Here is a 25213-nt window from a genome sequence, read left to right as displayed (position 1 = left end):
CACTTTGATTTCTAGCGTACCTGATTAAGGCTTTATTAGAAACACAATTACGGTTGTTTATGAAAGTTTTCTACTTCCTGAATTTAAATGAGAGTGACAAAATGCAACTTTATCAAACCTGCTACCTTTGCAAAATTATATTAGTGAAAAGTAAATATTTAGCTAAAAACCTTTTTCATAGAAAAAAGAGAAAGAAATTGAATAGATAGACGAAAGAATAAAAAGATTCAGACCCCTTCCTCCACTCAGCAAACACATTCAACGTTCAATATCTGTTTGCGTCTCTCTTTTGTCCGTCTGAAACCTGCCAGTCAATTATCTGATTTCGTTTGGGTCATGTTAAAAGATTACTAAATCTAATTGTAATATATATATAGAAATTTTATTAAAAAAACAAATAAATTTAAAAATCTACAAAAATAAACAACCGAAAACGGTTTATAAAAAAAATATTTTTATAATATTGCAATTATGCACTCGATTTGACCTCATTTTTACCCCAGTCTAAATTTAACTTTTCTCCCTCTGTTCCTACACGTCTCTCAGAACTATGGGTTTCTTTTTCCTTTTCCTTGACCTTGTCTAGACTACGTATCCAAGGATGATCCTCCATTGCTGTAATGGTCGCTCTTTTCTTGACATTTGCTTCTAAAATTTTGTGAATCAAATCTTGACATTCCGCGTTTACCTTTTTCGACTTTGAAAATACAACTTTTCGTTCTATTTGGTCTTTTATCATTTTCTTTAAATTTGAATCATCATAAGGCATGGAAGCACAAACCTACAAAAAGAGGGTAGCATATGGATATGAAAAAAATAAAATATGACAACTTGACAACATTTGTGTATGTTTCGGCAATATCGATAAGTTGAATGTATTCTTATGGGCACCTTTTGATCCCCTCATATATCATATTTGTTCCTGTACTGTTATGTATAACATTGTATGGTCAAAGTCGGTAAAGATCCGTCTTACTCACTTTCTAATACAGTTTTTGACAAACTTACAATAAATCCATTGGATGTGAATTGATTGATATTTTATTCTGGGAAAGCCAATTTGAAGTTTCGTGTCCAGCTTATTTTTTAGTTTGTTCTTATGTTATACTGTTACATCAATTGTTAAGCCCTCATAAACAAGTCGAATCCCGGTACATTTTATATTTACTGTACACATTCAGGAGCCTGTAAATCAGTGGCTGTAGTTTGTCGTCTGTCATATTTATATATATACTCTGTCCTTTGTTAATCGTGTAATTGTAGTTCAATTATATGTTTTGGAGTTTAGTGTGACGTCTATTTTCACTGAACTAGCACAAAAAAAATTTCAGGGGCCAGCTACGTTGCGTTGAAGACCCATTGGTGGTCTTCGGTTGTTGTCTGCCCTTTGGTCCGCCGGTTGTTGTCTCTTTGACATATTACCAATTTTCATTCTCAGTTTCGGTTTCGTTTATTCTATTGTCTTTCATCATACAGTTAGATTTTTATATGTATATTCAAGTCCAATTTTGTAAATGTGGGGCCTTTTATAGCCAACATTTGTTGGTCGTCATTTTTACTATCATATGGTGGATATTTTTCAAAAACAATCCCATCTGATATTTTACGAAATCAATGTGCAGACCGAAAGTGCAATAAACCTTTAATAAAATTTTTTGCATGTCCATTCGGAATTAATAAAATTTATGTTTATTTTCATTGAAAATCTATATTATTATGTAGCTGTAATGAATATTTAAATTGGTTGTTTTGCGCCACATAGATGGTTTAGCTATATTTTTTATTTAACCCAGAGAAAAAATACTGATAATAGTTGTTCTCTCGTATCATATTAGAACCTTACCATAATATATAGTATAACACCCATACTCCAGATGTCATGCATGGGGCAATGATAGGGAATTCCTTGTAAAATCTCGGGGGCTGCATATGCTGCGCTACCACAAAAAGTTTTACTGATATCACCAGCTTCACTTTCACGAGCGAATCCGAAGTCCGATACCTTTATATTGTTTCGTTGATCCAATAAAATATTCTCACATTTCATATCCCTACAACATATCAAAACATGTTTTACTGGTATGTTAAGAAAAGTTTCCATGCCTTAGAATATGCTAAAGTAAACTGAGAGATAATCTTTTGAAATTTTGTTTCTAACGGTTTATTTTTCGGAAATTAAGCTCGTAGTTGAGTGTACCTATAGTTTAAATAGACTTTGGTAATAAAGATATACATTTGTATGTGGAGTGTAACTATGTCAGCGTTCACGATACACTCCAATTAAGTAAATTCAGTAATTGTATAAGTCAATAGTACTGGTTGTTGTGGATTTGTTGTTTTGAAGGAGGGCACATCCAATTACAAATAGTTCGAGCTTCATTCGAACTTCAACGTGAAATTTTTTACAATGAAATGTCATAAAAGCCTGCCGAAAATTTTGATTATAAGTGATATTTTTGCACAACACGAAAAAAAATCCTTCACCTGGCTTTCATTTTGATTTAAACTTGGATTCTACAATATTATCTGTGATCTTCGTTAATAAAAAAAAAAAAAGACATCATCAGCTTCGCGTTAATGTTCGTACTTTGACCTATGATTGTTACTTGGATGGAGTGCTGTCTTATTTGATACAACTTCAATTCATTCAAATATCAAATGTACATTTAAACAAAGGGATTTGACAAAATGCAGTGCCTATTAGTACTGCAACCAGGGTTCATTTTTTAAAACTTTAATGGTCCGGAAGAACACACACCTAAATTATTTATCGATGGAAAGAGGAAGACGTGTGCAATAAGAAAATTTGGGTCGTAAAAATCCAGAGTGGTCACAATTTTGTAAAATTGAGGTCAAAGGTCAGCCCTAAAAATATCAATATTTCAACCACAAGGACAAAAAGGAGAAATATTCTGATATTTATACAATAGAATGCTACAAAAACGCTTCAATCATAAGCATATGCTATAAACCATGTTAAAACGACAAATTTGACTTCTTATATGAAGAGCTGCCATTACAAAATGGCGTTGATTTGGAACCTTCTGATTCTTTTCCATTTAAGACATAGCAAAAGAAGAAGTGGCCTTGACCTTTTCACATCCATAAACTTTCATATTGTGTATAGTGGTTTACTATAGTATATTACAGAATTATTTTCTAAACTATAAAACACCAGTTTATCAAATTATTTCAATATTTTTCCTATCTTTGAAAGAAAAAAAGTTCAAGCGCTGAAACAGTGTTTTTAATTTTGCATCTTAAAGGTTGTGCATTTTGTGAAATTTAGTATCTAGTTATAGATAAATACAAATTGTGTATTTGCAAAGCCTGGACAGAGCAATTATGACACAAAATACACTTTAGTCACCCGAGGCGAATGCGAGGTTTAAAAAACATTGAGTGTAAAACAAAGTCAGTTTGGTGCATGAATATTTTCTAGTGGGATAATCCTGGTAAAAAAGTTATCTCAGTATAATTTTTTAAGGGAGGGATGGAAAATGATACAATGAAATGCCAATTTTCTAATGTCGTAATTCAAAGTCAGTCATGATCCTTATATAACCTTTAAAAGCGACACACAATAGCTCAAGTATTCATTAAATAGGGACATGAACCAATCTCTTAGTCATCATATGCGGATTCAGTACGCGTATTAGCATTACAAGACACTGTCCTTTTTTTTTATAAGAACAAGTTCGGCGCAGGACAGAGTTTGTTCAAAGCATTCACAGTTGTTTTAGTACAAATGCTTTATGGAGCGTAAATACCGTCATGATTTGGTCAAACTCGTCAGATATAGTCTTACTTTTGCATAGGAAACACAAAAGCAATGTGAGTACAAAGTTTCGATCAATTTTCGTGACCCATATGCATTTGCATGATATATCTGCGCTGCCAATCCCAAATGCATGTAATGGGGAGAATGTTGGTACAGAAACGATTGATTTTGTAATAACCATACGTTTACGAATTTTTGTTATCTTTAGGGACAATATACGGTTCAAAAGCGCATTTGAGTTATTTTTCATCAATTATCTAACAAATTAATGTTGTTTGAGCCTAGGCTCCGTGTTGAAGACCGGACCGTGACCTATAATGATTTACTTTTATAAATTGTGACTTGGATGGTGTGTTGTATCATTGGCACTCATACCACATCTTCCTATATCTATCAAAAAGTTGTGCGGCATCATTTCCATAGAAATACCAAAACGAGGACATAGATCATAAGAGCACTGGTGGCAGGGTGAAGTAATTGTTCTTTTTTTTAATGTATCCTTGATATTTTCAGACACCCCTTGGTGTAATTCTGAAAGTCTTAACATAGACTTCAATTTTCCTGCAGCAGATATATATTGAGTTCAGAGCTAAACTCATATCCCTTGGCCCCACTGTGTCTGAATTGTAAGGTGTCACAATATTTAGTTAGTTCTGGAGTTTGGCAGTTTGGTAGGCATCATAGACAATCTTGGGTAAAAGTGATCGGTATATGTAGAGGATGTGCTACATGAGAAAGGCTTTTTCTTATGGAAGAACAAATCACATCACTAACAATCGTTATTAATGAACTGACAGCAAGTTCTTATTTCTCAGTAACCGTTTTACTTCATTGCACAGGTGTTGACTTCAATAAGTACTTGGTTATGCATGGATAAATGATTACTCACATTAATAGGCACAACTTTAAAGACCGTCAACACGTTTAGAGGACTCAGTTTTGTATAGTTTTCTGCTTTTTTTTTTAAAGGTTTTTCTTTAACAAAAAATCCCTGCTTTCATATCCAAACTACAAGGAAGAAACTGAGCGCGAGATCGTATAAAAGTGTCAGGTTGTGAGGATACATGTCGATCAGTTTGATCACATATATGGATTTCTGTTGTTTCTAATTTAAAGTTCCCCAAGGGTGACTGGGAAAACGAAATATGGTCATTTGGTCTTCTCCCGACCGGCAGTAAAACGCAGGGGGTGCGTCCGTTTGGCTGTGCGGGATGTATCAAGTTCGCTGTCACGTCCAATTAGAATGGGGACGTTAAATCCGATGACTCGTGTAAAGGGAGTGCCACGTTCTTTGCACGTTAAAAACCCTTGCAACAACTCTTTGAGGGGTCCATAGGTGGCCTGTTGCAATGGAAATTGTTTGTCCCAATCCAATATACTATCATTTTCCAGTGGCAGTCTAAATTTTCCCGACCATCATCCCGAATGGCCTCTATTATGACAAAACCTACCTACTGTTTTTATTGTTAATTTGTTCTCGTCCTGAACATGCATGAAATATTTGCCACTGGACGTTAAGCAACCAACAATCAGTCAATCAATCTAATTAAAGACGCACCAATTTTGCCTTCTGGTGCAAGTGCTTAACATCAACACTGATGATTCGCACAAAGAAAGCAGACTAATATGAAGAGAATTTGGTTTTTGCATTACATTGTCACACACCAAATCTCTACGAAACTTCAATAGTACTTTCCCCCCCGACCACTTGCATGCATATTAATTGCTCTGAGGTTAAACATTGACATACAATGTATTTTCACACAATATCAACTAGGCATTATCCGGAAAAACCTCTTATCCGAAGGATTTGGTTAACTTTTATAAAAAGCCAAATTTTATTAACAAAAATATAACCTATTTACGGAAAATACATGACAGAACAACTATATATATTCAAATCACTTAAAAATAAATTAACTTCTCCTACAAAATCTTCAAAATCACATCGAAACTATCAAATTGATTGTGAAGGAAAAAATAAATGGTAGAGCTGATTGACGGATATGAAATTTCCGTAATTAAAAATAGGTACAAATAATGTTTTTATTTTTGTGTTTTTGACAAAATTGTTTGGAATTTGCCAAATAAAATTTGCATGCAGTATCGCAATAATATGTTTTGTCCTTTCATATGTCAAATACTGTTTTTGAATCATATGTTTTCTCGTTTTCAAAGAAAAACACGTTAAATTTCTATCTAAAAAACAGCCAACTTTAAGTTTGAAAGTTTTACTTGGAGAAGGTATTATATTTATGTCTTCGTCATTCCGATGATCCTTGATGATATGTGCATAGAAAATATTTACGAAAATAGCGGGAAATTTAACTAAAAAATATATCTTTGGATTTTAAGGTAGCTACCCAAAACCGTAAATTGAGGGGTACCCCCATTAAAGGGATAAAATACAAAAATGTGACCATAGAAACTTTTTACGACCCAACAGAAATTAAAATATAGATATCATTCTATCATTTAAAACAATTTGCAGCCGTGTGTTATTCCGGACCATTAAACTCGTTAACTAAGCGTCTTTTTCGATGTCAGTTGCAGTACTATATACAAATCCTTTCCCATACAAGATGGATTGAAAACATGCATGATAGTATATAATTTTCTGATAAGTTAATAGATCATACGTTGTTGCAGCGAGTCAGGGGAGGCAATTCCCCCACTTCTTGAAGTATTTTTTTGTGTATACATATATAAATAACTATGTAAACAAAGTCAAAGCAAGACCTACTGAATGTAATGTCGAATTTTATACCACATTAATAAGTGTTGGTTAGGAATCAAGTAGATCATTAAGTGATTTTTACTCAAATTCACAAGCTCACTGCAACAAAGTTGTTCTATTTATATGAATAACAAGAATTGATTGGCCCTTTTTTGCAATACATAAATATTTTAGTGTACCATCTTATTACAAGACTATTAATTTCTTGATTTTTGAAAATATAATTACTAATACAAAAAAATGAAATAAAATATATATAAATTTATTTGCAAAAAGATGCTTAACACAATTGGTTGTTTTGTTTGTGTTAAAAGTTAGGTTTGTCTTTAATTAAGACTAAAGAGTGGTACACTGTGGTTATATGCTGATTTTTAAACAGTATAATATCACATGAATTATCATTATTGATGCAACTTCTTATTACTATTGTTATTCAGTAGTATTTGTCAAAATTAAATGTAAAAACGAAAAAACTTAGACGATTAAAAAATATATGATTGATTCCATTTTTCAGTCTAACGGTTACGACTCAACCGCAAGGGACTCCGTTAGTCTGTATACAAAAGCAGTCACTTACGGTCGTTTGAATTTGGGAAATACATTCGCTGACTCTGATTGAGCGAAACTGTTCCGCTTTGTCTATTTATTCATGTTTTTATTTTTAAAGTGAAACCCAAATATGCTGGAAATATTTGCCGCTGGACATTACGACAACACCAGTCATTCAAAACAGTTTTTTGTTTTAAATTATATACTGATTGATAGAGGGACTTTTGCTGCTGTAGATTGAGATCCAGCAATTTCTTCACAATTACTTGGCATTTAAAACCCCCGAAAAAAGGACGAAATGCAAAAAAAACTATTATTTTCTAATTGTATAAGATAAGGAATTTTTTAAACAGAAAAAAACGGTCTTTCCTGGCAACTCGTGTTTTTTTTGTGTGGTTTTTAAAAATAATAAATGTTAGATTTTCTTGTCGCTCATGGCGATTTGAAACATATTACTTACCTATGAACCACTTTGTTATCATGAAGGTATTCAACGGCACGAATAATTTGTCTAAATATACCCTTAGCTTGTTCATCAGAAAAGGCTCCTCTAAGCTTTATATATTCCAAAAGATCCCCATGTCCAGCATGCTCTAATACAATATACACCTAAAACCATATAAATTATTTTGTTTCAAAAGATCAAAAGTATCTCTGAAAGTAAAGAAAACAAAGTCCTACCTTTAAATAAAGCAATTAGAAAAAGATATTGTTGAAGATGTACATAGCCCTTGGTGAGCGACACAAACTCTTTAGAACCTCTAGTATGGTTTGCCGTGTCATTGGGTTGCTGTATCATTTACGTGTTTTCACCTGTTTATTTGTTTATGTACTTTTATTTTTCACATCTACTTCACTGAAAAACAAATTACGTTTTTCTTTTTGGCTAAATTGGAAATCTATATAATAGCCTGACAATTTTAAAAGCAAACCGTTCCGAATCTTTGAGAAAGTTGATATTATAAGTGGGAAATTATTGGTACTGGAAAATTATAAAAGAAGAAGGACAAAGTCTGACTATATTCAATGGGTTGAAATCAGAAATTAGCAAAAAGCTTGTATTCTATTCGAAAATTCAAGATTTTATAAGAAGCATACTTGAAAAGGATCAACAATTTAAAACATTGAATATAAATGTTATCCGGGGCTAGTGTTGCCTGATTTTGTAACGTTTATCATCGAAATGAATCTTAAACCCAAAATACATCTATATAAATTGAAAGGAAATAGAGGACTAAATCTTCTATGATTGGTTTTGTTTAAGAATATTCTTTTTTGTTGTTGATAAAATCTATATAAAATAGTACCTTTCAGCCACTCGCTTTCACGAAGGCAAATAAAGAGAAAATAAAAATGGGTAAAAGCGCGGAATAAAAATCAAAATTAATAAACTTGATAGCTTTTTGTTCGGTGTGAGCCAACGCACCGTGTTGAAGACCGTACATTGACCTATAATGGTTTACTTTAATTTATAAATTGTTATTAGGATGGAGAAATTGGCACTCACACCACATCTTCCTATATCTACTGAATTGGCAAGTAAATTCAAAAGATACGGACAAAAACAAACTCCGAAAAACAAAGATAAGTAAAACCTAAACACATGAATATCTGAAACAGTGCAAAGTATACTTACTTTATTGTGAAATTCCATTATTTCGTACATCTTGATAACATTTGGATGATTTAAGCTGGCATGTATCTTCAATTCTCGAGGTAGAAACTTTTCTCTAAAATCTTTTGGTGCTTTCTTTCTGTTAATGATTTTTATTGCAACCCGTTTCCGGTTACTCTCACTAAATGCTCCTTTAACTTTTCCATAAGAACCTTCTCCGAGTATGCTTCCTAGAGCATAACCTCGTTTCCTGAGTTCTATCTCCTCGTCTGACACACCAACTCCACCGGACAATGCTTTGTTCATTTTAAATCAGCCATATCCAATAAGTTCTTACATAATGTTTGGTGCAAAATGTAGCATCACGTTACGCTCCTTGGACATTGTTGGAAGTCCGTTGCTCTGCAGCCTCCATAGTGACGTTTGTTCTACAATGACGCCGACATTTTGGTTGCTCTTGGTTCTAACCATTGTGTCTCGTTTTGGAGTTGGATGTCAACAGAAGAGGCAGTAAAAAATAACAAGCTTCAGGAATGTGGAAGTTGTAAATTTTAAACAAGCTAAAGGTCCTACAATTGTTAATGCTGCCTGAAAAGCGGTCCAAGAAGAGGATGGCTGAGGAGAGTTCATCGAAGCCTGACAAATTAATGGCAGAACTCGAGCTTATGCAATCAGAGCTCGAACAAGTCGATGTGAAACGATCGCTATCCTCAAGGAATGAAACCGTAACTTATAGACCAACTTACCGTGCTGTCTTAGCAAAGAAAGGATATTTAGTGAAACAAACTCTTGGAAGCGGAAGTTATTCCAAAGTCAAGTATGCACATTGCTTTAAGAGCGATCGTGATAAAGTTGCTGTAAAAATAATAGACAGAACAAAAGCACCGAAAGATTTTCAGCACAGATTTCTTCCTCGTGAAATGGAGATATGGCCTAAACTTCGCCATCCTCATATTATTCGTATGCTAGATATTTTCGAGGATAGTAGACGTGTGTATATGATATTAGAGTTTGCAGAAAATGGTGATGTTTTGAGATACATTCAGCGTAATGGAGCTATCAAAGATATAATTGCTCGTTCTTGGACACGTCAGATTTGTGAAGCAGTACGATATCTCCATGAACAAAACATTACTCACAGAGATCTCAAGCTGGAAAACCTTCTATTAGATGGCACCCACACGATAAAGATATGTGATTTTGGTTTCGTTAAAGAGGACTGCATGCGGGATCTTAGCAGAACATACTGTGGCTCAAAGTCATATGCTGCTCCAGAAATTTTGAAAGGAGAGCCCTATGATCCTAGAAAAGCAGACATTTGGGCTATTGGAGTGATTTTGTATATTTTTGTTACCGGTAAAATGCCTTACGATGAAAGTAAAGGAAATCAGGGTGTGTTAGAGGAACATAAACGTTTGAACTTCCCATGGCAAAAGTTTAAGAAAAACGTCTCAGATGATTGCCGTTGTTTAATTTTGTGGTTGTTTTCCTATGATTATAAAGACAGACCAGATATATATGAGCTCCTTGGCTCTCCATGGTTTAAACAAGATGTGAAAATACGACCCGAAAATGTCAAGATGGAAGGAGCAAGTCGGAAATCGGAGAAACAAGACAAGGAAGCGCCCTCTACAAGTGAACAATCTGGGTAATGAAAATTGTGATTCGTTCGTACTGGATTTTGGTAATCATTATTTGTATTTTGGAAATAATTATAAACGGTTTAGAAATGTTTTTCCTTTTATAAGTGCAATACTTTCAACTTTTCTATAGGTGTATATTTTGTAATATTTTGATAAGATAGCATATTATATTGTAGGTGATTATATTTTTCAATTGTAATACTTTGTTTATATGGTACTGTTTATTTATATTGCATTTGCATGAGTGTTAAAATTTAATAATAAAAATGATATTTAATCAAGTTTTGCAAACATTAATCCATAAGGCAATTAATGCATGTTTTTATAATTAACTTATTGTTGGTTGCTTAACATTCAGTGGCAAATATTTCATGCATTTCTTAGGACTAATAGATCTATAATGTCATGATATTGTAAACAAAATGTGTAAAGAGTTTTCTTTCTATTTCATCGGAAGTTTATTGTTCGGTTCATTCCAGTCAAACTTTAAAGCCGTGAAAATCATTGGTTATAATGAAGGTTTCTTTTCCTTGATGTTTGGACATTTTGTCTTGTATAATCCTCTAGCTAATTCAGTCCTTATTTTCAATTCTCCATTGTTATTTAAAAAAGTGTTACATTGAAAACAATCAGTTAATCAATAATCCGACATTTCTTCTTTTTTGATGTTTTAACATTTGATCACAAATCTGTGAATTGGAAATTTTGTTTTATACCCTTTTTTACATCCTTCATTACAAAAATAAGGAGATGCGGTATGGGTGCCAATGAGAAAATATAAACCAGAGACCAAATAGCATGAATGTAAGCTATTGGTTACTGAACGGCTTTCAACAATGAGTAAATGCACTTATCGAGCTAGTGTGTGGATCATAAGAAACAATTCGTGCAACGAATACAAGTGGAAGTATTCCAACTGTGTACACGAATACTAAGTTTTTCTGTCAAATTGACGTTAATAGCATACCAAAAAACAAACTAATTAACTAATAAACCAATTATGAGGCAAATATACAATAATTGTCATAATTGTTTACAGAATATTTTCGCTTGTTTGTATTGATTTGTTGAACTCAAAGTCACTTTCTCAGTTATATCGAAAAAGGAAGATGTGGTGTGAGTGCCAATGAGATAACTCTCCATCAAAATAATAATTTAAAAAAGTAAACCATTATAGGTCAATGTACGGCCTTTAACACGGAGCCTTGGCTCACACCGAACAACAAACTATAAAGGGCCCCAAAATTACAAGTGTAAAACCATATGTATACTTTAGTTTAAGCTGGGACTATTACACTAGTATAACAGTCCCAGGTTTTAAGTGAGATATCAAGAATCACTGGTTGGAGAAATTTGATTTCACATTGAATGGCAAGATGGAATGCATCTGTTCATTTATGCTACAGACAAAAGGAAATCTCGAATGATCCTCAAGTTATTTAAGTAGGGTAGACCAAACATGGAATGAGCATAGTGTATACATTGTCTCTGGACAGACCAGGAAAGTGTGGCTTTAGAGACATTTCTATTCCATTTCGCAATGGGAACAGACAAGACGAAACATAATTATTCACTATTCAAAGCTAAAAATAGACATTTTGTTTGAATCTCGTGAATTTTTATAGACATAATGCAGGCGATGAAAAAAATCCGCGAACCTGTACTAGCAATACTTCGTAACGTCATAAAGACAATTCTACGGAAACATATTGTTCTCGTCACAAACAATGGCCAGTGACTGACCTTATAATTATGTATTTATGGGTCAATGTATCTCGACTCCACAAATAGCACCGTTGCAGTATCAAGTTATTTACGTAGCAGTATTTAGAATGATCAAACCCCAATTGGTATAGTTTTAGGTCATTTTATGTGTGCATAAAAGTTATTGACCAGTGAATTTATCTTTCCCGTGTTTATAATGTGTCTTTGCCTTATTCTACTTTTGCTTAACGTCCAGTGGCAAATACTTCTTGCATGTTCAGGATTTAGACCAACAAAAACATGATACCATTCAATATGCTATAAGTGTTTTTACACTTAAATTGTCATTTCAAAATCATTCTTAACCTGAATTTGACATTCTAATCCAATAAAGAGAGAAATATAAATATACTGAACGTTATAGGTTTAGAATTTCAGTACTATTTGCATTTTTTTTTCATTCTGTATGTCGATCTATATTTTGAGTAATGTCCATTCCAGTTAATTTTTACAGTACTTAGTATTGTGTTGTTGTTATACCACAACAAAAATGTACCTCAGGTGAGGAGGAGGGTAGTGTCAGGGGCGGGGGATAGATAAGAGAGTGCACAGTAAATATGGTTTACCTTACCACATACTTGAGTGCCTGTCTCAAGCCATGTGTCCATATTCCAAAGGATGTCATGGTCCTTGTATTACTTAACTATTACTAATTTACTCTGTTGACTGTCTTTTTAATTGCCGATTTACATGTAATCTGGTGTACTGGAGAACTTTTATTGCTAAGTGATACCTTACACCATTGGTTTTTATTCATTGTTGAAGGTTTAACTTCAAATGTGTCTTTTGGTACATGTTGGTTAGCTGCTTCGTTGGCAATCTATCTTTTAATTTTGGAATGTATGATGTGCATAATTATACCATGCAAAAGACCAAATCCAGTAAACTTAAAGCTGACCACATGAGCATTAAAAATTATATCAAAGTCAAATACAATTTGTATAAAATGAACATACAATCCTTCCATTACATTCATGAATCAAAATATTGTTGACCTTTCATGCCTATTTACAAAGGTCAGACCTAATTATTTATGAGTTTCTTGCACCATATTAGCATTAAAGGCCAATTCATTGAAAGAAAGATGGAATGAAAAAGAGAAGGTTTGGATGGGACAACAAAAAAGCAAATTTCTACTTCCACAGCAAATATAGTGACTTATGTCAATTATTCACAGCAGCTACCACAAATAAGCTACCCAACCCTATACTTTTACGATGAATCTATACTAAGCATTGCCAAGCTGTATAGCATATATACTAAGAAACAGACATGAAATCTATCACGACCATGAAGTCTGAAAATGATGTCAAGGCCATACGACATTTGTCAGACAGACAAGAACATGTACTTCTTTGATAAATACGTTAACCTGATATTGAAGACCTATAATGATTATGTGCTGGTACTATAAAGGAGCATTTACCCACAATTCAGATTGCAAATAATCTGATATTAAAGACCTATAATGATTATGTGCTGGTACTATAAAGGAGCATTTACCCACAATTCAGATTGCAAAGATTCAAAGCAACATTCACCTAAGATACAAAATATTTACAGAATATTGAATAAAGCACCACCATATTAAATTCATAACAAGATAAATATTTCTTTGTTTATTAATAAAAAATATTTATCACAGACTTTCTAAAATATCACAGGTAACAAAATAAAATCTTGAATTTATCAGCAGTTCTGTCTTCTGCTTAAAAATTCATTGCATGTTATTCATATAAAAAACAAAATAAAAAATAAACATGATTAAAAATATGGAACCATAACAAAGAGTAAATATTAACTGTAATGCTCACATCCTCTGTTTTAATTTAAAAAAGATGACTTTATGACAGAAGTAGATGCAAAATCACCAAAACTGAAAAGTAGCATCTTGATTTTGGAAAAAGGGTTTCATGCAGATAGAAAAAGAATTTTATATATATTTCCATAACTGACTCAGACTGGCCTCCGTATATCATATCTTTAAATAGAAATGTGTGACCTTTAAAATAAAAAAAAATATAAAAATGTAAAAAATGATTAAACTTAAGTCTTTACAGTTGCAGTGAAAATTTGGAATAGCAAAATAAAGCAAGAATCGGCAAAGCCATTTTCTAGTTAATTATAGAGTACAAAATATCATAAGCCTGTTTAAAGAAGCATTGGTTCATTCGACAAGACCATAGTGAGGACACTAAAAATTAAACTGGACCTGCACAAACAATTGTCAGTTGCTGTACTCTCTTACTAGTAATAATTGGATGATACCAGATGACAAACCATCAGTTTACAAAATTAATTGGTACAACTTTTAACATTACAAAAATGCTGATTTCATTTTATAATACTGCTTGATGTAATCATAACTTTTCTTTGAAAAAAATAAAGATAACCAACAATTTATGTATAAACATCGTAATAATAATATATCTACTATTAATTCAGAAAGTATTGTATGCATTTATAAACAGTCAATGTCAAAATTGGAAATTTTGTAAATTTAGAAATTAAAATTAAAATGAAAGTATTTTAATAACAATTCATCTTATTCATTTTGGCAGCAGTCCTTTTGTGCCAATTATTGTTTTTCAGGGGTATCAATGCACCAAATTTTGTTTTCCAAATATATAAATTGCGCCAATATTCGGAGCTCATTTGCGCCAATTTACCTGTCCACATATCTATCATATATATTAATGATTAATATATATTTATTCTTATTTTTGGCTTAAAAAGGATTATATGTTCGGAGATATTTCATCATGTAGATGAGCACCTGGAGAGAAATGACTTAAAATGCATTAGACAGTCCATGTACAGAGAGAAAAGAAAACTTATTGCTTTGCTGAATATTTAATACAAGATATGCCAAAGGAGAAGAAAATAGATTCTTTTGCTGATTATGTTTAAGTCAAATATGTTGATGACACAGTGATTTGTTTCCATCATGCATATGGGCTTAAACTATCTACAGCAAGATGCACCAGTAATGGAACAGAAGCATTCCACAAGAATTACAATGAACTGTTTTATGCATTTCATCCTTCAATGTTTGTGTTTTTTGGACAATAAAGTGAAGTTACTAGCTACTAAATACATTATATTGGGAAGTACCCATGCATGGGAAGTACCCATGCAGCAGCAGTAAGAAGAAGATATGTTTTAGAAAAGGGAACATTCGTGTAAACTGCCGGTTTCAAGTCCGAATAAAGGAGAAGGGAAGTAATTTTTCTTCTAATTGGCGCAATCGTATGTTCTATTTTTGGCGCAAATGATACCATGTAATTCTAAAACTGGTGGTGCAAACGTAGCATTGCAGAAAATAATGTGGCGCAAATTTCTCCCTTCATTTTACTTTCTAAATTAAAAAAAATTTCAATTTTGACATTGACTGTTTGCACTGGTTCATGAAGTCAACCGACATCAAAGGTTGACTTTTATGATAGTGTTGAAATGAAAAAATCAAAATTCATATGATGCATAGATTTATGGAAAACATTACACAATTGTCTTGTAAATAAGCTACTAAAGTACAGAATTTTAGAAATTCAATCCCATGCTCTATTATGATGTTAATGAGCTTAACTTGCTCATTTTACTCATAGATCTTGGTGTGGGCAAAATGGACTGTCTCGATTGTATCCTTGATGAAAAATTGGCCGATGACAATGATACACTGCCAACAGACCTGCCCATAGCACTACCTCTTTTTGTTACACGACGGCTAGCTGCTTTGGATTGCATAATTAACTGAAAAATAAATAACAAATAAATAAATTCTCAATCTACAAATTTTTGCTGGATAGGATTTTAATTTGTAGCTTAGATTTTTAAATTCAGAAACTTTCCCATGTCCTTGCAATGTTTTGAAAATGGACAAAAAAGTTGGGTACTAATTTTTACATTTATGCAAAAATCTGTCTGGTCACAATTTTCACAATGATAGAGATATGGAAATAAATTCTGAAGTTACATCAATAACTCTGAAGTCATTTTATTAACCTTCACATAATCTGCTTCAATATAAAACAAAAGAGAAATGGATCAACAAGATGCTGGATATACACAACAGAGATCACAACCAAATGACATAAAAAAAGAGACATCTAGAGGTCAATATCTTGTCCTTAGCAAGAGACAACTGGCTATAAAATATTATAAGCTCTAAATCAGTGATTTCTGAGTGTAATTTCATAAAACAAGAAAAGTGTCAATTTATGTGGATACTTGACAAACTGATATGGGTCCTGCATGAGATATCACAGATGAATCTAATAAAATTCACATTTCATTAATGAATATTTTTTTGTGGCCGTAATCTGCTAACTCAAGTAAAGCATCTATGAACTAATTATTAGCCCAAACAATATTCATACTTTGAATGGGAATTAAGGTGTTATTTATTAACATGGTTTTTCTCTATTCCTGAATATTTTATGTACATATAATTCAGAGGGAAAAAACCAGCAACAATTCTTCGGCTAGATGTCACCTATAAGAGATCTTATTAAAAATTCTGTACCCTGAAATCAAGGATGTATAACTAACATGATACACGTCCTTGCCTGACATGAAATTATAAATGAATGCATATACAGAGAACAAGTTCCAATCATTGAGTTAAAGTAATGCTTTATAAAGGGAAATAATTATAAGGTAGTTATATATACAAATAATATTTCATGCTTGTTACATTTTCTTTTAATATTATTTATTCAAACATTAATTAGTGAGAAACATCAATCACGAATTATCTCCCCTTAAAAATTATCCAGATGAAAGCTTTTATTATCTCCCCTAGTAACTTGGTCACTTCTCAATGTTTCTCACTATAACATATATCATGCATATCATACTGGTTACTTTATCCATGTATCATAAATAGTATTAAATTAGCAAGTTAAAAGTTTAGATTACATGCAATGGGGGAAAAAATGTTTTATCTCAACTTTATTTGTTAACTGTGTAAAATAAGAAAAATCTGTGATGAACACATATATGCTGTGAAATTGCTGCAAAATAAAGTATTCTTTAAAAAAAAAACACCTTCCAATTCTTCTTTAGTAAATGCAGATCAAATTTGTATCTACATATTTGCTTGCGGGGTCGAGGTGGCCAATTGGTCTAAGTTAAGTTCTACTACTGTAATCATTAGCCAGTCAACACTAAGGTTGTGATTTCAAACCCAGCTTATGCGTGTGCACTCAACTCTTATTTTAATTGACTAGGATTTTCAGTTTTTCTATCGATCAGTTACTGGTTTTCTCCTAGCAACTCGGCTTCATCCACCCATAAAAAATGATGGCCACGAAAATAGCCCAAAAGTGGCATTAAAACTCTAACAAACAATCAGTGATATTTGCTGGTATCAATTCACATCCTTCATTGTAAATTGGTTTCATTGTGAATTGGTATGACAGATTTAATGCAACTTTAACACTTATTTCCATGTTCAAATGTAATGAAAAGCACATGCATATGTAATACTCTCATTATTTGAACAGTGACATTGACATATCATAATAAAGTTCTAAGTAATGGCAATAAAAACAATATCTCATGTCATTTTACATATCTGTCAGTTCCAAACTAGTAGATATAAAAAGGTAAAATGCGGTATGAGTGCCAATGTGGCGGATCAAGAAATTTTCATAAGTGGGGCCCACTGACTTCCTAAGAGGGGGCCCGCTCCAGTCACACTTCAGTGATTCCCTATATAAGCAACCAAATTTTTACCCAAAAAGGGGGGCTCAGGCCCCCTGCCCAACCTAAGTCCGCCTCTGTGCCAATGAGACAACTCTCTTTGAAGTCACAATTTGTAAAAGTAATCCATTATTGGTCAAAGTATGTCCTTCAACACAAAGCTTTGGCTCACACCGAACAGCAAGCTTCAAAGGGTTCCAAAAAATGACTAGGGTAAAATCATTTTAAAGGGAAAACCAACGGTCTTATCTATATAAAAAACAAGAAACATTTATGAACCACATCAACAAACGGAACCACAAGTGGGTTTAAACTTTTCAATAGGTACCAACCTTTACCCTTACTTGAAACAATAGTGTAACATCACAACATAGACATACACATGAATGGATGTCTATATATCTATCAGTGGAAGGATTTTACAAATCTTTCAGTTCTAAACTAAGTGAAGAGATGTCTATCACTATGTATCTATAAGTGGAAGGATTTTGTCTATGTATCTATAAGTGGAAGGATTTTGTCTATGTATCTACAAGTGGAAGGATTTTGTCTATGTATCTATAAGTGGAAGGATTTTGTCTATGTATCTATAAGTGGAAGGATTTTTATCTACAGAGCTCTACTTACACATACAAATATTTCATCTTTTGACTTTAGTCTTTAGATAATCAAGTTTGTCATACTTCTTGTTGAGTTTAAGATAGAGAGAGTTGATACGAGGGAGCATGTTCACTTGGGATGGCTTCCGTATCCTCAAGAATTGTTTTTGATCCATAGTAAATTGATCTCTAAATTGGCTGTTAGAAGGTAAACTCTACAATATCAAAGTGTTAGTCACACAGAGCACAAAGTTAGAGTAGTTAGCTCAACAATATCAAGTTATAACATAAAGTTAGCTACACTACAACATGTTTCTCACACAAATATCCCTCAAATCATTTCATATTATGAAGGAATTTATATCCCATATGCATAGTGCTGATTCCTGAATTTGGCATAACCCTTTTTGTCCCTTTTATTTGAACCGGATTTTTGTCATTTGAATAGAAATTTTGATATTAAATATTTCAACCATAGACATAGATCTAGTTGTTTTAAGAGTTATCTTATATAAGTTTCCTTTTAAATGATGCTCCAGAAAAAAATCTAACAATTCTGTCCCCCTTATCCTGAATCTAATATTCTTTATATCATATTCTTGCAATAGACTACATTTGTGGCACTTACAAAGAATTATTTATTATTTGATTAGCTTGAACTGCAACTTAACCAAAATGTTAGATAAAAACAGTTTTCAATGGAGTCTGACATATACAGACTATTCTAAAATAAAAACCAAATAAAACAACAATTTTTTGTTCCAGCTTCCTACAAACAGAATGTCAGGAGTAAATCTGTTTATTTGAATCAATTAAAAATATCAAAGGTAACAGACTTACACAAGAGAGGTAAAAGAAATTTAAAGCGGGTAAAATAAAATAATTTAATTTGTGGTGTATTCAGGCTGTATAGGTTATACAATTGTGCTTTTTGACAATACACCTTATCTCTAATCCCAGCTGACCCTGCCGCTTGAAATTTTGACGCATACAACAATCACTTTTCCATTGTGGCGTCAGATAATTTGTTTTGTGACGTCAAATTTTTATTGGATATCCAGCAATGGTGGACAAATAGCGATAAGGTGTATTAAAGTCTTAAACAAATATTGTGTCAAATTATAGGAAAATCTAGCAACATCTTCTTCATGTTCATAACAGCATAAGGAAATATTATGGTCATTTGATGTGCAAAAAACAAACATGCCACATTCTCATTATAAGATAGACATTCTTACTGTAAACTCAGAAATCATTGGGACAGGGTTATATTTGCAATAATTTGTTGCATTTTAAAATGTTGTATATAAGTTGAATAGGAAATCAACATCGCAAAAATTAAATTGCAATTTAGACTAAAATGACAAAATTGCAATAATAAATGCACACAATAATTTCTGAATTTACAGTAACTATATCTTTTTATTTAATACTAAGTGATGCTAGATTTTGCCATTGGGCTTAAAGAATTGTTGGTCATTTTAAATTGTTGAAATTCTTGTACCTCTCTGCCTGACATATCATTCAACAAAAGAAGACGTCTTACTTTAGACATTATTAGTCTTTCTCATATCCTCCTGCTATAGAAATAAGTCACATGTCATTCATCATGTGACAAACTCAAATGAAATCAATCAGCTCAGGATGAATGAATTTGTATACTAGAAAGTCCTTAATGAACGAATAGTTTTGTGAATTGTGAAATTTGGGTAAGAAACCTAGCTTGTCATTCATATTCAACAGTTCACTTTACAATACATGTTGTCTGAGTTTAAGGTGGTACCTAACACTACAGGGAGATAACTCTGTAATATCAGCTGAACGTTTTAATTACGTTGTGTTGTTAAGGTAATATTAAGCTTCTCAATGATCAAAATGAGTGTTTGTCAAAAATCTATATAACCAGTGTAATTTTTCTGATAAATTGGTTGGTTCAAATTTCTTAAAATTTTTATATTTTTGTCAAAGGGGTAAAGTAAATACTTTGCCAAAATTTTATGAAAATTAAACGAGCCAAATTGATTTTAGTGAAAGTGTTGTGTACCACCTCTAAGTGGAAACCTGATACAGACAGATGGACAGATTCCTTGTAAGCACAATGGACATCGATCGAGATCTACATGTTATAGGAAGAAATTATAGTGTTCTGCATTTCTTATCTTCATTTCAAAGGCATGATTTTAAGATAACACAGTTGCTGTTAAAAAACATAAAAAGAAAACAAGTTTGCTATGTGCCACATACATTTGATGTGATTATCAAGACAAAGTGTGCAAACATGTTAAATAACATAGTCTGTTTCAATTATCATTGAGTGAGTGTTGTATTTTATTGAATTATCAAAATTATTCCAAACATGCATATTTGGAGTATATTTGCACAGTGCCTTGAAGTTATTTGTGGATAAGGTATATCATCTATGTTTTTCTATAAGAAAATATTCAAAATGAAACAAAATCATATCAAAAAGACATAAAAATAGAATGCAATTCCTAACAAAAATTTGAAAAATCTTTCCTGAAGAAGTTGGCAAAATGATATATATTTTTTGTCTTAAATAATGTTGAAAGTTTCAAATTTGAATACAAAATGTTTTGTATATAAAAGAAAATGAGTCTAATTCCTATAACTATCCTAAATTGAAAAATATTAAATCTTGTTAAACATATACAAGAGTAAATTTAAATTTCTCCAAGGCACTGCTAGTGTTGATCAATTGTTGTGAAAAGACCATTTTGTGTATTCACAATTTTTAAGTAAATATCCATCTTACATTTCTTTTACTCCTACAATAAATGCAAAGTAACTTAATTTGCAAATATCCTTATGTTCTTGATTTACTAACTAAGCCTCAATACTAACCAACATTAAAATAAATACTGGAAAAGAAAACTAAAAGTTCTGATAGATCCTGATAAAAGCCTATTTTTTTTACATTAAAAAACTAAAATTTTGTTTGTTACATGAACTTTTGAAAAAAATATGCCAATAGACTATTTGGTTATAATCTTTCGGGTGAAACAAGGGTTTATTTTAGGCCCACATTATTTTTTTGTATATATGAATGATAAGCCCCAATTTTTTATTTATAAATTAAAATCAGAGTTACCAAAAAAAGTGGGATATGGTGCATGGGTATCACTACAGTATTGGCATTATTCAGACTTAGAAACAATGTCAGACACAAACAACATATAAATTAAATGTATTTGTCTTGATATTTAAGGCGTTTTATTTCACTAGTTGGAAGGGTAGGTTTTCTAGTGTTTTGTTTGTTTACTTACAATGACCTTAAAATGTAAACTGAAATAAAAACAATGCTTTACAAGTATAATGCATAGAAAACACTTCCCAATAAAGAAAAGAATCTCAGAGACATAGAAGTCATAAAGACTGCACTACCTAAAACAAGTTTTCTTGCCAGCAGTCTATAAACATGTTACATGTATATGAAAATCAGGAGATGTGATACCATTTCCAATTAGTCCAAGTGATGTGCTGTATGTAAGAATACTGCCATAAACAATGGCCAATTAACTGTTAGCTTTTAATTCAAATAACTTTTAATCAGAATTTAAAAAAAAATGACTTTTTTTTTTTTTTTTTTTTTTATACAGTTGTTGATTTATAACAACCCAATTACCAGTACAATTGTAAAAGTAAATCTTTGATTGTCCATATTTACTTATATGTCACATGAATGTTGTTTATGTACTAGCTAGTAGACCAAACCATATTTTTTTTAATCAATTTTTATCCCCTAAACTCCTGTAAAAATAGGAACTAATCCATTGCAAAATAAACTTGTCCAAAGCAGAGCAGTCTTTCTCCTATTTTACAAGGATAATATTGTAGTACCAACAGCCAGATATGGAGTACCAAACAGACCATCTAATAGAAAAGATACTGTAATATTCTTCAACTATCTTGAATATTTAGAGTTCAATCTACATAGTAACATCACCATACCTTGCTTGCTCCACCAAACATAATACTAGAAGCTTCATTGTTATGAGGCAGTTTAAATGCTAACTCTGGTTCTTTTATTTTCTTTGGTGTTTTAACCTGAATAAAAAATTGAAAAAAATAAAATAGACAGGCATGTTGGTATATTGAGAAATTGCAATCACAAAAACAAAACTTGGGTAAAAACAATTGTGACTTCTCTATTCAGCTGAGAGAGAAATATTTCTGCTTTTCTTTGGGTAAAACAATTTGTTGCTATCATAAAACTTTGAGACATTTTTACAACTAAAATATAGACTGTGAATGTTTTAGAATTGGACATACAGTATTACAAAATTTTGTTTGTTTGATGATAAAAGTAGGTGTTTAGATACATTTTGCTTTTATTGATTTTAACAAACCACCATAACTACATGAGCATACCATGTTATTTTACTAAAAGGATAAATGAATAGTGCATATGTCTATTTGTATATCTATATTTGAAAAAATATCAAGTATGGAGGAAATTTTAAAACCCATTCAACTGTAAAATCTTACCCTGTATACCGGTAAAGCTCTAAACACAGCTCCTTGATTCTTGTCTCCTGTTATTATGCTTTCTAGATGATGATTATATGCCTAGAATTAAATACAAATGGTTATATTGATGATAATGGTTATCATTATTCTGAATGGAAGCACTTAGTTAAGACCTAAACCTCTTCTTCTTATTATCTTAATAAATGAGAATTATCAATACTGTCCAAGCATCAATTAAAATGTTTTGCTAGCAACTATGTTTTTTAAATGCATTTTCAAATATTGATTGTTCTGAAAGTTGTTGGGATTGTTTATACATAGCTGGTGAAATTTATTCCCTGGCAGACAGAAACTATAAATATTTTATGTAAACTATCAAAACCTATAAGACCATATCCAAACATAAATCTGAATAAATATCTAATATGAACTCATTGAAATAAAATACGAACAATATCTTTGAAATTGTAAGGTCATAAAACACTAAATGCAAAACATGATTGTTTTTTTAAGGAAGTTTTACTAAAAATGATGATTTGTTCAACATTGCATTTCTCCTAAAAAAAACGACACTTTTTGATATGTTTGACACAAAAATACAAGATATCACTAAATTAAGCTAGCATCAAATTACAGTTACTTACTATTGAAAGTTCGCCATTGCAGAATTAAATAAATTCTGACTACTTATCAAATTGATGGATACCAAAATATTATGATATTACAAATAATGGTAAAATGGCCATCAATGCAACAGTTTTGTATACACACAATAAAATTACCAATGATCCTTTGATTCTAACATAGCAATTCACTACAAAACAGTTTCACATTTTTTCTCAACTTTGTCCTTACAGCGTTTGCAACAAAAAGATATATTGTATTAAAATTAACACAATCCACACAATGCTAAATCTATGACTCTTTTTTTATGTGATTGCACTAAAAAAGTCAAACAGACAAAAAAGTTCAAATCTGCAAAACACCATTTTCACATAACCAGTTCCTGCAAAGTGTTATATGTGTATAACAGTATGTTAATTGCTCATTTCAAAATTTAATGCCTCATAGTTGTATTTTCAGTTAAATGTGTAGGAATTTCAATTTGAATTTCTGATTTGTAATATAATTTTTTTATAAGGCTTCTGACATTATGAAGACATGATTTCTTTCCCATTTTCATATGAGGATTTAAGAGAAACATATATAACTTATAACTGTTCCCAAATGTGCTCTCATTTAAGCATGCTTACTTTCAGTGAAGGTCATATAATATACAGTGTAGTGTATAATTTATGACGTTTTCAAACTCACATTAGTATCTTGAATATCAAGTAATATTTTCCACTAGGCATTAGGCATCTTCAATCAATCGATGAATACTGTGGATTTATTAATATTTGTTGGATACCGATTTTCGTGGATATCGTGGGAACAGGAGAACCACGAATTTAAAAGCTCAACGAATTACAATTTTTTATAGGAATGAGTGCAGACTTTGCCAAAGCAACGAAATCAAATATCCAGGAAAATGTAAGTTTTCTTCAAACCACAAAGATTGATACCCCTGAAAATGAATGAATGATAGAATCTACAGTATATAACTGGTCCCAAGGTAAACAGTATGTAAAATAAAACCATAAACAAAAAACATCAAGTTCCTTGGAAAGATTTTTCCATCAAACCTTTGCCAACATTAAATAAACTGTTATCACTGTTATGTCTCGCCTTTTTGTTATTTTGATTATGCAAATGTTGAAATCCAAATAGCAATACTCTTACATCTTACACAAGTTATGCAAATATTCAAAAACAACAACCTCCATGTAAATGAAATGTGCCAATGCTAATACAACTGCATACCAAATACCATTGACTTATTATAAGTCGTTCTGAAATCTAAATACAAACATTAACTTGTAAACTATGTAAAAGTTTCAGTCAATAAACTATGAAGAGGGGTGGGACGATATCTCCATGGAAACAATACTTAAAATGCCAATAAATTTTAATACCAAATATTACTGATTTAACATGAGCAGTCCATCTTTAACTGATCTAATCACAAACTAATACATGTAAACTAAGATAAGTTTCAAAGTCATTAGACTGTGACTGAGGGGCAAGGCCAAATATTCTCCATGGAAATGAGATGTGCCAAAGCTTATACAACTGAATACCAATTAACATTGGCCTACCACTAATGTTTCCCCTTGAACTGACCTAATCACAAACTAATACATGATAATTTATAAAAAATTTCAAATTCAATAGACCATGACTAAAGGGGCAGAGCCAAATTATTTCCATGGACACAAGATATGCCAATGCTTA

At 31.9% G+C, this 25213-nt stretch overlaps 3 protein-coding genes across 8 annotated transcripts in view; 1 reads left to right on the top strand and 2 right to left on the bottom strand.

Annotated features, from left to right (window-relative positions):
- Positions 1-360: 360 nt before the first annotated feature.
- Positions 361-9123, bottom strand: LOC134711431 (testis-specific serine/threonine-protein kinase 1-like). Its single transcript, XM_063572006.1, has 4 exons — positions 8704-9123; positions 7528-7676; positions 1844-2051; positions 361-781 (listed from the first exon to the last, which is right to left on the bottom strand). The coding sequence occupies exons 1-4, from the start codon at positions 8986-8988 to the stop codon at positions 470-472; spliced, it is 954 nt and encodes a 317-aa protein (XP_063428076.1). The 5' UTR covers positions 8989-9123; the 3' UTR covers positions 361-469.
- Positions 9124-9139: 16 nt separating this feature from the next.
- On the top strand, positions 9140-10602 carry LOC134711430 (testis-specific serine/threonine-protein kinase 3-like). Its single transcript, XM_063572005.1, has one exon. The coding sequence runs from the start codon at positions 9264-9266 to the stop codon at positions 10332-10334; it is 1071 nt and encodes a 356-aa protein (XP_063428075.1). The 5' UTR covers positions 9140-9263; the 3' UTR covers positions 10335-10602.
- A 3093-nt stretch (positions 10603-13695) lies between these two features.
- The window catches only part of LOC134711429 (WD repeat-containing protein 64-like), a 50372-nt gene continuing 38854 nt past the window's right edge, over positions 13696-25213 (bottom strand). For 2 of the 6 annotated variants that reach the window (XM_063572000.1, XM_063572003.1), the window contains 4 exons: positions 22898-22978; positions 22361-22456; positions 18420-18606; positions 15706-15839 (listed from right to left, as the gene is read on the bottom strand). In XM_063572000.1, the coding sequence (XP_063428070.1) occupies positions 18433-18606; positions 22361-22456; positions 22898-22978 (351 nt within the window). In that variant the 3' untranslated portion in view covers positions 15706-15839; positions 18420-18432. Of the gene's footprint in view, positions 15840-18419; positions 18607-21675; positions 21695-22360; positions 22457-22897; positions 22979-25213 lie in introns of all 6 variants that reach the window. The other 4 variants (XM_063571999.1, XM_063572002.1, XM_063572004.1 and 1 more) reach the window with 3 other exon arrangements.

This window comes from Mytilus trossulus, chromosome 3 (genome assembly GCF_036588685.1).
Source record: "Mytilus trossulus isolate FHL-02 chromosome 3, PNRI_Mtr1.1.1.hap1, whole genome shotgun sequence".
NCBI classification, from domain to species: domain Eukaryota; kingdom Metazoa; phylum Mollusca; class Bivalvia; order Mytilida; family Mytilidae; genus Mytilus; species Mytilus trossulus.
Note: the sequence above shows the minus strand (reverse complement) of the source record. Positions and strands in the feature narration are given on the sequence as shown.